Genomic DNA, 12,686 nt, shown 5'->3' with positions numbered 1-12,686 from the left:
TGCCACTCCCAGGCATTATGGCAAGTTGGTGAATTGATGTGAATCTCAAAATGTGTCATTGTATTGAGATCACTTCTCTTGGGCAGTCAGACTTGCTAGATACGACTCTTCTGACCTACTGCCTGGAGAATGTGGGCCTGAATGCCAGCATGCTGGGAGCCAGGTTGGGGAAAATAAAATTCATGTACGTATATTTTAACTTTTATTCCACTTTGTTCAATATAGTGTCCCTGCCTTCAACTATCCTATTGTCTCAGTTCAGAAATTCTTTTGCAAAACTCTATCTAGAGATTAAAACCCCCATTTTTGCTAAGGTAGGGAGAAGCAGTTGCCTAGCTGCTTGGAATGGCGGCAGAGTTCTGGGGGACCAATCCCTCTTAAACAAGCTTTCAACCAATCCTGCTTTTATCTCAACGCCATTTCCAGAGGTGACTGGTACTGCTAATTCCTGATCCTTTGTACAGATTCTATGGTACAGATCATATTGCTTCTTATCTTTCTTTAGTTCTGGCTTAGGATTCAGATTTCTCAGTTCTGGCAGGACAATTACCACTTACCATCTGCTTTCCAACTTCCAAAAAAATGTGTGGCCTTTTCCTCTCCTTTTCTCTGGCTTCTTTATGATATGAAAAAAAATCCTTTTATTTTGTTTGATTGTGGTTGAGTATGTACTTTCAAGCCAACAATTTTAACCAGAAGTACCTCTTTGGTTTGCCTTTCACTGCCAATGATCGCATTTATCAAGCACTCTTTAAGCAAGTATAAATTATTGAATCTCAAATTGAATTGGGGATATAGAGGATGTGTAGTAAAGGTTTACATCTTTAGAAAATGAAATGCCCATTTTATAGAGAGAGCTTCAGCACGCATCTGCAGGGAGAATTAGGCAGCTTCTAGCTGGGATAAATGTGCCTGTGAGGCTGGAAGGGTTGTGGAATTTTGTTGGTATGTACAGTGGCAAGCGGATTTAAAGTTAAAGAATGTGGACTCCTTAAAGTTAGTCTTCTTAGATTGCATAGGAATTGAATAGGAACAGTTGTCTCATCAAGAATTCTTGAGCAGAGCTGGGAGCTGAGAAAGGCATTAGGATTGTTTTGATTTTTTAAGAGGAAAAACATCTGTTTTTTATTTTCTGCACAGCCCTCTTCTGCAAATGCTGTTAGTATCTTTAAAGATGCCTAGACACATGATGATCTGGTTTCCATGACATAAACTATGGTTTAATGAATCCCCTATGTATCCATTTACTTGCTTGGCCATTGAAATGTTGCCCCACAGCTTGACCATGTCTCAGACTTGAGTTCATTCAAGTTGCTATTTTTGGATAGACTGTGCGATTTGAGAATACTGTGAAGTGAGCCAAACAACAGTTGATTTTCCATCTGCCTCTGATCATCTGAGGTACTGTTTCCCAAACTGTGTTCCGTGGAACATTAGTAACTCAAATTGTTAGTGGATACTCCATGAAAAACAACTTTTGGCTTTTAAATTTTGTTTCTTCATGATATGCAAGAAAAATATTAAATATATTTATATAATTGTTTTTTTTATGCTATAAACTGCCTTTAAGAAGTGGAGTGCCAGAGGCTTTCTAGGTGGTGCAGTGGTTGAGAATCCACCTGCCAACGCAGGGGACACGGGTTCAACCCCTGCTCCAGAAAGATCCCACATGCCAAGGAGCAACTAAGCCGTGCGCCACAACTATTGAGCCTGAGCTTTAGAGCCTGTGAGCTACAACTATTGAGCCCATGTACTGCAACTACTGAAGCCCACGCGCCTAGAGCCTGTGCTCCGCAACAAGAGAAGCCACAGCAAAGAGGAGCCCGTGTACCGCAACGAACAGTAGCCCCCACTCACCGCAACTAAAAGAAAGCCTGTGCACAGCAAAGACCCAACACAGCCAATAAAATAACTAACTAAATAACTAAATAAATAAGAAATGGAGTGCCATACACAAAAGACCAACAAATAACATAAGGAATCACATGATTTATGAACACATGATTTTCAAGTCTAGAAATGATAGTGTATTTACCAAAATACAATCTCTGGTTACTGATATATTATCATGGTCATGTACCTTGTGTCTTAAAATTTCAAGTATTTGTAATATTTAAATTATTTTTTCTTCTTAATGAAATAATAAATAGATTTAATCTTTCTCACTTGTTTTTATCAGTTTTGTTGTTGTTTTGTGGCATTTACAAGATAATCTTTTTTTAAGTCTTGAGAAGGCATAGAATCATTCTGGGTAGAGAAAACATAATTTTAATATCATACAAACAGGTATATGATCAAGTGCTATAGTGAGTCTGAGAGGTGAAGTCATGAGAGTTCAAAGAAGGAAGAAGTTGGGGACTGATGTAGTTGGGAGATGCTTTGAAGGGGAACTATGATTTGAAATGGGGCTTGAAAGATGGATGATATCGTGTCATGGATATAGTCTCTCATGCTCTTGCATGTCTTACTTGTATGCCAGGAATGCAAGGCTCTGACTGCTTTTTACCAGGTCATTTCTCAGGGTTGTGTATGCCGCAACCTGCCTTGAGAGGAGTAATCTCTCTCTTGGACAAAAAGTAGGCTTGATTGTTACTTACTACAAAACGGTGGTGCCCCAAGTTCAGTGTTCTCTCCAGCATCTCAGTGCACAGCAGGTACCCACCTTAGCTTTCTGTGTTGTTCCCCCTAGGACTTGGGGGCAAGTGGAACCAATGCAAACACAAATGCTATGCTGTCTGCTCTGCTGTGATTAATATAGTTTTTGGTCATTGGGCCAGAAATTTCATCTCTTCTGCTAGCCTCCATGATACAGTAACAGGCTAACTATTACTTGTAAATAGGATAAAATCAAATCCCAGACAAGACTTTGGGACAATGACTGAAAAGAGACCAGTCGAGTGACGTGGTAAGACTGAGCCTTTCATGCTGTTTAATGGGTGTGTTAGGATGTCAGAAGCCTGATTGACTCAGAGATTATATTTATATGGGAGAATATTAAAAAGCAAGGGTAGACAGGTGGGATGAAGTGGAGGACAGGTAGATTTTAAACACTTTGAATGATGATGTTATGGACTGAATATCTGTGACTTCTCAAAATTCATACGTTGAATTGGTTTGTCTTGATCCACAATGAATGTCAAAATAAAACATTTGTGGATATTGGGCTCTTTGTGACAATCACAGTTTAATACACGAGAAAAGGTGACCAGACACTGTGAACATGCTTGGAAGAGTTCTGAGAGAGTTAGTTTCCATAGCAGTATTGGTTTGCATTAGATCAGTTCTTAAGCTGCCATTGTAAAAAAAAAAAAAAAAAAAAATTCTACACACACTGAATGAAACATTACACTGAAAAATATCATCACCACCACCCAAAAGAGGTTGAATTCAAGAAAAGAACACTCCAGAGGAACAAGCTATTGTGGAGAAGCCCTGAAATGGAGCCTCGGGGTGGGATGGGGTGAGAATTCTTTAGGACTTAATGCTGATTACCATGTTGTAGAGCAGCACTGTTCAGTAGGAATGTAGCACAAGGGACCTTCACTGGGAGGCTCTGGGTAGCCTGGTAATTTATTATACTTTTAGTAGGCTTGACTTTTCAGTCCCTCCCTGATGAGTGGAATCCAACTCACTATGAAGCCTTAAACTATTTCCTCTTTTGTGAAAATTCCTCCACATATCCCCAGGCAGAATTTAGTTTCTCTTTTCTCAAAACGTTTTGCTTATGTTTCTATTATTGTATATTTTATTTCCATTCCCCTTATGGTTAACAATTTACTTATTTGCCTACCAATTCCTTGAGAGTTCCTTGAGAGTAAACGTTATCGTATTTCTCTCCTTTTCTCCAATCCAGTTAGCCTACTGCCTTACAATAATAAAATATGTTTATCAAGCATTACCTCAGTTAACCCTCACAAAAATCATCTGGGTAAATACTATGACTATTCTACATTTTGCAGATGCTGAAACTGAGATTTGGAGAGATGTTTAAGGTCATGCCCTTAGCAAAGGCTGAGCCAGAACATCAACCCAGGACTGCAGACTGAGTGTTTGTGTCCCTCCAAAATTTGTATGTTGAAACCTAATTCCCAAGGTGATGTTGTTTGGAGGTTGGGCCTTTGGGAGGTGATTAGGTTGTGAGAGCAGAGCCTACATGAATGGGATTAGTGCCCTTACGAAAGAGACCCCAGCTCTCTTGCACCTCCTGCCATGTAGGACACAGCGAGAAGATAGCCATCTATGAACCAGGAAGTGAGCTCTCACCAAACACTGAATGTGCTAGTGCCTTGATCTTGGACTTCCCAGCTTCTAGAACTGTGAGAAATAAGTTTCTATTGTTCACACACCACCCAGCCTGTGGTATTTTGGCTCCAGTGACTGAGCTCTTAATCATGATATTGTAAAGACTCCCACATATAGCAGTTGTTCTCAGTATGTCACATTATCTAGCAAACTGGAATATGCACTTACCCTCGTGTTTTATCTGTTCCTAGGAGCACACCCTGAAGAACCACCAGCACATGTATACCAGAATATAAGTACATGAATGTTCACTCCAGCATTGCTCATAAGAGCTAGAAACTAGGAACGACTCAAATACCCATCCACAGTTAAATGGATAACTAGATCGTGGATATTCACGCAGTGGAATACCACACAGCAAGCAAAATAAAGAAGCTGTTCTAGACACAATACGGATGAATTTTTCAAGCAAGAACATGATAAAAACAATTCTTAGAGGATGATTTCATTCGCAGAAATTTCAAAAACAGACAAAAATAAACAGTAATAGTTTAGAAATGCAAATGCATGTGTAGGTGGTAAAACTATAACCAAAGGAAGGAAATGATCAACCCCCCACTTCTACAGGGAGAGAGTTCAGACTGTGAAAGGGCACATGGGCCAGGATTTGGGGGTGCTGGAAATGTACTATTTCCTTCCCCTGTGTGATGGTTACATAGATGTTTGCTTTGTAATTATTCTTTGTACATACATGTTTCACATACTCTTTTGTATGTTCGATATCTCACAATTTTTAAATGACAATAAGTTGCCTGATGTTGCAGAATTTTTCTTTCACTTGAAAGTTTTTATGTTCTCTTCTTATGGCAAAGGGTCTTGATGGACAATACCCTTTTTTTTTTTGGCTGTGCCGTGGAACTTGAGGGATCTTCGTTCCCCCACCAGGGGTGGAAACTGCGCCCCTTGCAGTGGAAGCACAGAGGACTACAGGAACTAACTACAGGACCACCAGGGAAGTCCCCATATCCCTTTTTGATATATGCATCTTTTCTTGGGTAAGAATATAATACAATCAATTCCATAGTCCTTACACTGAAATTTATGAGATATTTCATAATTAGGTAGTGAAGAGGAAGAGACAAAATAAGACAGCTAAAGGCCTAGCTTGCAGGGCAGGCCCAGGGTTGGACACACGGTAGGCACACAGTGGGAGTTTACTGCTGACAAAAGAGGCAGTGGGGCTGTTGCTGGGGCTGACTCAGACAGGGAGCATTTCTCCATCTTTTATCTTAGGAAGAGTTATTTACAATAGGCCACCTGGTAGATAAGATGCAAGATGATGCAAAACTTGGGGGTTCCCAGATGTTTTTCCACCAGAGACATTGTGTACAAGGCTATTTCTATTCTCAGATGCTTTCCTTGGGACTTGCTCCTTTAATCAGTTGATGGAGCACTGACATTATTGTCCATGGCTTTGGATGGAGCAAAGAGAATGTGCCTAACCTTAAGCTCTGTAAAGTGTATCATCTTGCCAGTACTCAATACATTATGGAATCATCTCTTAGAACAACATGGCTGTTTTTCAGCAAATATTAATAGCAGATGCTGTGTCTGAATCTCTTCTAAGGTTAAGGCTTCGGAGCAGCATAAAGCCAGGGTGATTATGAGGAATCATTTGGTGAGCCAGCAAAAAAATATACATTGAGTATAGAAATCCTTCTTCAGCCCATGACGTGGCCTGTTTGGGGCCAGGGTCAGAGGAGTGATGTATCCTGTGAAATAGTGGTGACCGTGTTCCCACCATGAAATAACTGTGCTGTGTCCTGGTCTCACTATGCTTGTTCAAAGTGGTCTTAGCTATCAATAGTAGCCAAGTTTCTGAATGAGACGAAAATCCCTGGGGGTCACTAAGGATATCTGTGTCCTTTCTGCTCATAAGGGCACATGGGTTTAAAAGGGAAGAAAATCTAACCCAGTAATAAAAACAGCCAAGTGGCGACTTTGAACCACATGATCCAGAGAGGACCAGTCCCCTCGCTTCAGTTCTACCATGTGACCCTGGCCTAGTAATGTGACCTCTCTACACTTACACTTACAATTCCTCACTTGTAAGTGTGAGTGATGTGTTTCATGGGTATTCCACAAACTCCTGAAAATAAAATGAAGTAAAAGATGCAAAACTTCTTTCTTGACTGCAAAGCCCTACACCAGTAATAAGGGTTCTTTTTAATCTTTTCTAATTATACAATTAATATTCATTATTTATTACTTTAAAATCCAAAGAACAAAAGTGCAAAAAAAAAAAAGTGCACGAGGTTTAAAAGAATCCCCTGAACCATTATTATTCATAAAATCTGACAATTTTATGAATGTGTCCATGTGTGCATGTGTTGTTTTTTTTATAACAAAAAGGAATCATATACTACTCATCAGTAGAATACTAGGCAGTAATCTTTCAGGAGGTAAGTTGTTATGTATATATACATGGAACAATGATATTTTATGTGAAAAAGTTGCAGAACCACCTTTATAGTATGAGATAATGTTTGTGTACACATGGAGTATACAGCTTCCTCTGGGAAGAACATATTGCAAAGAAATGAGATGATTTCACTTTTCCTTTCACACAGTTCTCTATCATTATCATTTTTTATCTTAAGCATATATATATTTTCACAATAATATTAAAGACGGCAAGAGAGTGGAGCATAAGTCAATAAAGTGGAGACAATATGATACTATTGAAGACAGTTTTATACATAGGTATAAGGCCAGAAAAAATATATTTGAGAAGAAAATACTAAAGAAATTTTAAAATAAAGGAAGCAAAAATGAAAGTAGGCATGATATGATTTTCAAAATTATTCAGTAGGGAATAGAAAAGAAATGGTCATGCAGTATCTGCTGCCAGCTTTCTTGCAATACATGACTCTCAGCAACAGGATATCCAGCTCTGCTGACCGGTGCTTTTAATGGCCTCTATGCGGCAAAGGGCAAAGAGAAGTAGGAGGAAGGATCTGCCAGAAGAGGAGGAAGGGCTACATATGATCCGCGCTCAACTGTTTTATAAAGTTTTCATGTGTCATTTTTTAAAATGCACAGAACAACCACACATTTGGGAGATGGACAGGAATGACAATCTAAGACCCCCTGAAAAGTCCTGGCATCATCAAGCAACAGAATTTTAGCTATAGATACTTTTGATCTCAAAATATCCCTGCATCCTTTCCATCAACAAATCCTGCCAATGTCTACCTTGAATCTATCTTCTTTTTCTGTCTTCATCACCATCCACCAAGTTCAAGTTCACTCCCACCTATTTCTCCTAGAGTGGCCCCCTGATTAGTCTGTCACCATCCTGGCTCTCCCTCTTCCGCCTCCCATTCCATTTCCCACAAGAAAAGCTGATCAATCTTCCTGAAGTGTTCTTACGATGAAAACCAAAATCCTTTGCGTGACTTCAAGGGCTGTCTGCACGAGCTGTCCCTTGCACATTTTCTCCAGTTGCCTTTAAGGCTTCTGACTGTACTAAGATCTTCCTCACCTCAGTCTTTGCACATAATGTTCTGCAAAGTGAAATGCTCCTCTGACTCTACAAATTTCGGTTTCTCACAGACCTCTCCAAGCCCCTCCTCCTCAATCTAAATCAGCTCAAAATTTGTATTGCTATATTTATTTGTATGGTGTGGGCTATACCTGACTTTCCCACTCTGTTGAAGCTGTGCAATGACCATATGAGGGATCACAATACTATCCTCTCTACTTTTGTGTATATATGAAATTTACCACAATAAACAGCTTTAAATATTTCCCTCTGATCCTATAAACTAAATACAAGTTATGCTTGCAATTATCATAGTTTTTCAGATTTTGTTTTTAAGAAAATTTCCTTTTCATGATTTTTTTTGTATTTTGGTTTAGTAGCCTTAAATGCCAGTATTTTAAAGTTCCAAACAATGTGCTGTCTTCAAGAAAGTGAATTTGAAATTAACATCAGATACCCCAAAAGAAAGGTCTGAAGTTCGATTGTTCTTTTGCTGTTTTTGCTACTAAACTCTTTTATTTGAAAGCAGCATCATTTTTCAGTAAAAAAGACCCTAGGCTGGGGATATAAAAATTCCGATTTAGTTCCAGGTTATCACTTTGAGTGAACCATTTAACCTTGTTTCCTTTCTTTATACTATAATAAAGAGATAAGGTTCTAAATTTTTATTTGATGTAGTATTCTATCTTTCCATAATTTGGAAGACCAAGAAAAAAAAGGAGTCATAAACAATACCAATGTTTATTTTTTTAATGAATTAATAACTCAAAAGAACTTTTTTCCTATTCATTAACAAGGTCATAAATCTGAAATGCTATTCATATCAGCTGAATCTACAAAGCCAAGAACAGGAACCACTGCATCTCCTTCGGAAGATTTGATACTTTGATTTCTGTCTTTTCTGTTCACGTATTTGTGCAAAATGCTGTAGTACTGTTCCTTCGGGTTGAAAGTATATAGTGATGAAATTTGATGCCAGTCTTTAATGCTTGGAGTGTGGTATTCTTTTGGATGTGAGCACTCAAAGAAACATTTGATGTTTTCTTTTGCCAGTTGCGTTGCATGTTCTGTGGCTTGACTTTTAAGGATCTGCTTCTCCTGTTCCAAATAGATTTTCCAAAATTTCAGCTGCAGGAAACTAATTGGAGATAGGCATCGGGTGATGGAGACAAAAATCAGTAGGACGAGGATAACAGCTGCTATCAGGACCCAGCCCAACACCTTAGAAAAACACAACAATATAGCAAAGTCATCACCTTTTTTTAGAAATTTTTAAATCCTCAGATAAAGTTTGAACAACTCAGAGTTATGATGATGAACAAGCAACAGTTTTAGGTCTTATTCCCTTAAAAGAACAAAGTGGCAGTAACCTCTTGAATCCCGCAGTACAAGATAGTCATTTTCCAAGTCATGTCAAGGGCCCAAGGAGGAGTTTATATGTTGAATCCCTGGAACTCAAAACGTGGGATTTCAGAAAATCCAATGAAACAAGCATTCATTTCCAAGATCCTCTGAGCTTTACCAGCCCAGAAGCAGTGTGGGGTGACGGCTTTAGAGCCAGGCAGACCCATTTTACTGTAACAATTCTGACTGGATAAAACAACTTGACCTGGACTCAGTGTATTCACTGTAAAGATGAAAGAGAATAATAAAGGAGGTAAAGGACCCAACATCGTGTCTGGCACAGAGTGGATGCCTGACACTATAGGAGTGCCCGAGCTGCATCCTCTCTTTCATTAGTTATACTCAATATTTTGTAATAACCTATAAGGGAAGAGAATCTGAAGAATACACACACATACACATATGTATAACTGAATCTCTGTGCTGTACACCTGAAAATAACACGATGTTGTAAATCAACTATACTTCAATTGAAAGAAAAGAAAAAGCACCGAGATGGATGGATGGATGGATGGATGGATGGATGGATGGATGGATGGATGGAAGGATGGAAGGAATTAAGGAAGGGAGGGAAGGAGGGAGGAAGGATTTGCCTATTGGCTCATTAGAAGCCAACAGCCATTCTAGTTAGTTTGTCTTCGGGTATCATATGCCTGGAGAAAGGGCACGCGTTTCTACCTCCCCGTCCGCCCCGCAGAAGCCAGCCCCTCTCCGATCCCCGCACCGCGTCCAGCGCCGGCGCCTGACCTGGGACTGGGCCTTGAGCTCCTTCTGCAGGTTCTGCACGTCGGGCGCCTGGGCCTGACCGCAGGGAACCAGCGGCAGCTGGACGGCACAGCTGGAGTCGCGGCCGACGCACAGGTGCTGCGCCACGAAGGCGCTCCCGCTGGCGGCGCACTCGTAGAAGGCGCCCCCGAGCAGCGCCACGGCCACCCAGGTGAGCGGCGCGACCGCGGCGGCCGCGCTGAGCTGCGCGCACACCAGGGCCGCGCGCAGTCCCGCACCGCAGCCCGTGCCGGCGCTCCGCGCGCAGCAGCCCGTCAGCAGGCGCCAGGTGCGCGCGCTCAGCACGTAGCCCAGCAGGAAGAGCGCCAGCGCCGGCACCAGCAGGAAGACCAGGCCGTAGGGCTGGTTCCAGGCGGCGCTGCACGGGCACTGGAACACCACGGCGGAGAAGATGCGCTCCCCGCCCGCCGTCAGCAGGGTCACCAGGCAGAAGCCCAGCGCGCTGTGATGCTTGAGGTGCAGGTCTAGCACCGCTCGAAACTTCTCCATGGGTCTCCTACCCAAGAGTGCGGTGGACGGGCCCGGGTGCTTCCGCCTCTTCGCTCTCCAGCTCCTCGAATAATTTGGGGTTTGGGTGGCCTGGGGTCTGGAGTTTCCCCTGCTCTGCTAAGTAGCACCTTCCAAAAAAAAGGAATAGGGCTTCTCTGGGCTTCCTGAGCTTTCGCTTTCTTATTTCAACCAAACTAGGTGTGGCCGACTCAAAAACACACACACCGTTGACCTCCCCAGTACCCACCCCTTTCCAGAAGCAGACACACTGGCGACCCTTATCCCTCAGTTCAGGAACTCTGAGGGAAGATAGGCTCTGTTCCACTGTGAATTTTGTTTCCTCCCAACTGACAAGGGGACTTTCCTTTCCCATAATGAGCCTATGCAGTCACCCGATGGAAGGAATACTTTTTACTTGATTAAACTGGGAAAAACACTGGCTTTTCCTCTATTGCAGCCACCCTGGCTCCTAAACCAATTCCCAGTCAGACCAAACAATTACAAAACAAACAACCAAAAAGTCTTGATCATTTACAGGAAACATTGTTCAAGAGTGAATTTTCAGTTACTCTTTCATAAACTAAATCGCAACAAACCCCAGCTAAAATTCTAGTCCATCCATGATGTTCTGTCTCCTCCCTGTCTTCCTTCTACCACTGTTCTCTCCTCTGCCTGATCTCCTGCAGGACATTAGCCTGAATACACTGTATTGACTTCTGCCTCTTTTTTTCCCCCTCAGGTATGTCCTAACACTGGCAGTACCTGGAAGAGTATCACATCCTTACTCAGTGGCCACCAGGTTGATCAGCAGAGGACGGGGTAACCATGGTTGCTCAAAAAACACTAGTAGAACCAAAAGATTTCAAACTGCAGCTACATCTAACTAACATGTTGTTTCCTCCACTTTCCTCTGACAAGCTAAAACCACTTCTGTGAAACTGAGCCTTACTCTGTGCGGCTCTAGAGTGACGTGAGGTGTACTTGAAGGAACATGGGCCTCGAAGTCAGGTGCATTTTGTGTGTGTGTGTGTGTGTTTAATAAGCTAGCTCCTCTGAGACTCCTCAGGCTCATTTGTTAAAGCAGAATATAGTGCTCACTCTTCAGGACTGTTGAGACAGGTATGTTGAGTAGCATCTGTAAAGCACTTTTACACACAGGGTGTGCCTGTTTATGGGTGCTCTGTGGGAGGGATTACCTCTCACATTGCAGCTTCAGGAAGAGACAGCAAATAACCGTGTCGTACGTTATTTAAGAATCCAAATGAATGCTCAGTTTTAGACCAAGGATTGTATTCAGTGACTCAGTGATCCTCCACTACCGTCAGAGAATCGGTGTGCCCTTAGCTGTCCATTTCACTTCAAGCAGGGTGTCTGGATGCAGAGTCTGGGTGGGCAGGTCAGAGTGAAATGGCTGCTGCTCAAGCCCATCCACTAGGTTTGCCCCTTTTTATCTGCAAAAATAAGTAGCCTACAGAGCTGAGTGAATTGTTAGAGAAAGGGCAAGAAACATTATTCTTTTCTTCTTCCAACTTGCCTTCTTAGCAACCTCCCACCGCCAGTGCCTGGCACAAGACGACCATCACATAGCATTGTGATGAATACCTTTTCCCTCTGTGAGTGGTAAGAGGCTGTCCCCAGATCAAGGTCCTTTTTATCAGGCCGGACAGTTGGGGCCCTCTTCTCTAGAATTAGACCAGGCACTGCCAGGAACCCTGTAAACTTGCATCAGAGTTGCAGATTTGAGGCAAATCACATCTGCTATGACTATCATCTCTGTACTCCGACATCTGCAAAAAATCCTCCTTCCCTTAACCCTTTGGTGACTCTCCTCCTCTTACTGCTGGACTCTTCTTCACCGCCACCTGACTCCTCTGAGATGTTGCCTCCCTTCCACACTTTCCACATACCATGAGGAACAGAGCCCACTATAGCACAACCTTTGTGCAGATGGCTTTATCCAAATCTTCCTTAATTGTAACCTGACTAACACATACCCTTACATCCTCTTGAATGATGTTTATTTATTCTCCCGCATTTCTCAAAACAAGAGCCAGAGCTGGCCTTCTCCCATTACTGCATCCAAACCTGGGCTCTCCCCACCACTTCTAATAGTTTATTATTCATCAAAATCAAGCTATTCAGCATGACCTCCTCCCTCACCTCAACCCTGCTATCTGTTTTCATTCCCTTCATTTACTAAGACTTTTGCACTCGATGACAG

General features: G+C 42.0%; 1 protein-coding gene across 2 annotated transcripts; it reads right to left on the bottom strand.

The window, feature by feature from the left end:
* Window positions 1-8,522: 8,522 nt before the first annotated feature.
* CALHM6 (calcium homeostasis modulator family member 6) lies at window positions 8,523-11,251 on the bottom strand. Of its 2 annotated transcripts, XM_057739754.1 has the most exons (3): window positions 11,228-11,251; window positions 9,938-10,593; window positions 8,523-9,007 (listed from the first exon to the last, which is right to left on the bottom strand). In XM_057739754.1, the coding sequence occupies exons 2-3, from the start codon at window positions 10,463-10,465 to the stop codon at window positions 8,585-8,587; spliced, it is 951 nt and encodes a 316-aa protein (XP_057595737.1). In that variant the 5' UTR covers window positions 10,466-10,593; window positions 11,228-11,251; the 3' UTR covers window positions 8,523-8,584. The 2 variants fall into 2 exon arrangements, with proteins under 2 accessions (XP_057595737.1, XP_057595736.1); XM_057739753.1 differs by lacking the exon at window positions 11,228-11,251 and having other exon boundaries at window positions 9,938-10,659.
* Window positions 11,252-12,686: the final 1,435 nt, after the last annotated feature.

Source organism: Hippopotamus amphibius, chromosome 6 (assembly GCF_030028045.1).
Source record: "Hippopotamus amphibius kiboko isolate mHipAmp2 chromosome 6, mHipAmp2.hap2, whole genome shotgun sequence".
NCBI classification, from domain to species: Eukaryota; Metazoa; Chordata; class Mammalia; order Artiodactyla; family Hippopotamidae; genus Hippopotamus; species Hippopotamus amphibius.
This window is presented reverse-complemented; position numbering and strand designations above follow the sequence as displayed.

Excerpts from the sequence above, each read along its gene's own strand:
- CALHM6 (XM_057739754.1), bottom strand. The coding sequence starts at position 10,465 with ATGGAGAAGTTTCGAGCGGTGCTAGACCTGCACCTCAAGCATCACAGC. Across the intron at positions 9,008-9,937 it reads AGCTCAAGGCCCAGTCCCAG|GTGTTGGGCTGGGTCCTGAT; the intron begins GTCAGGCGCCGG and ends TGTTTTTCTAAG.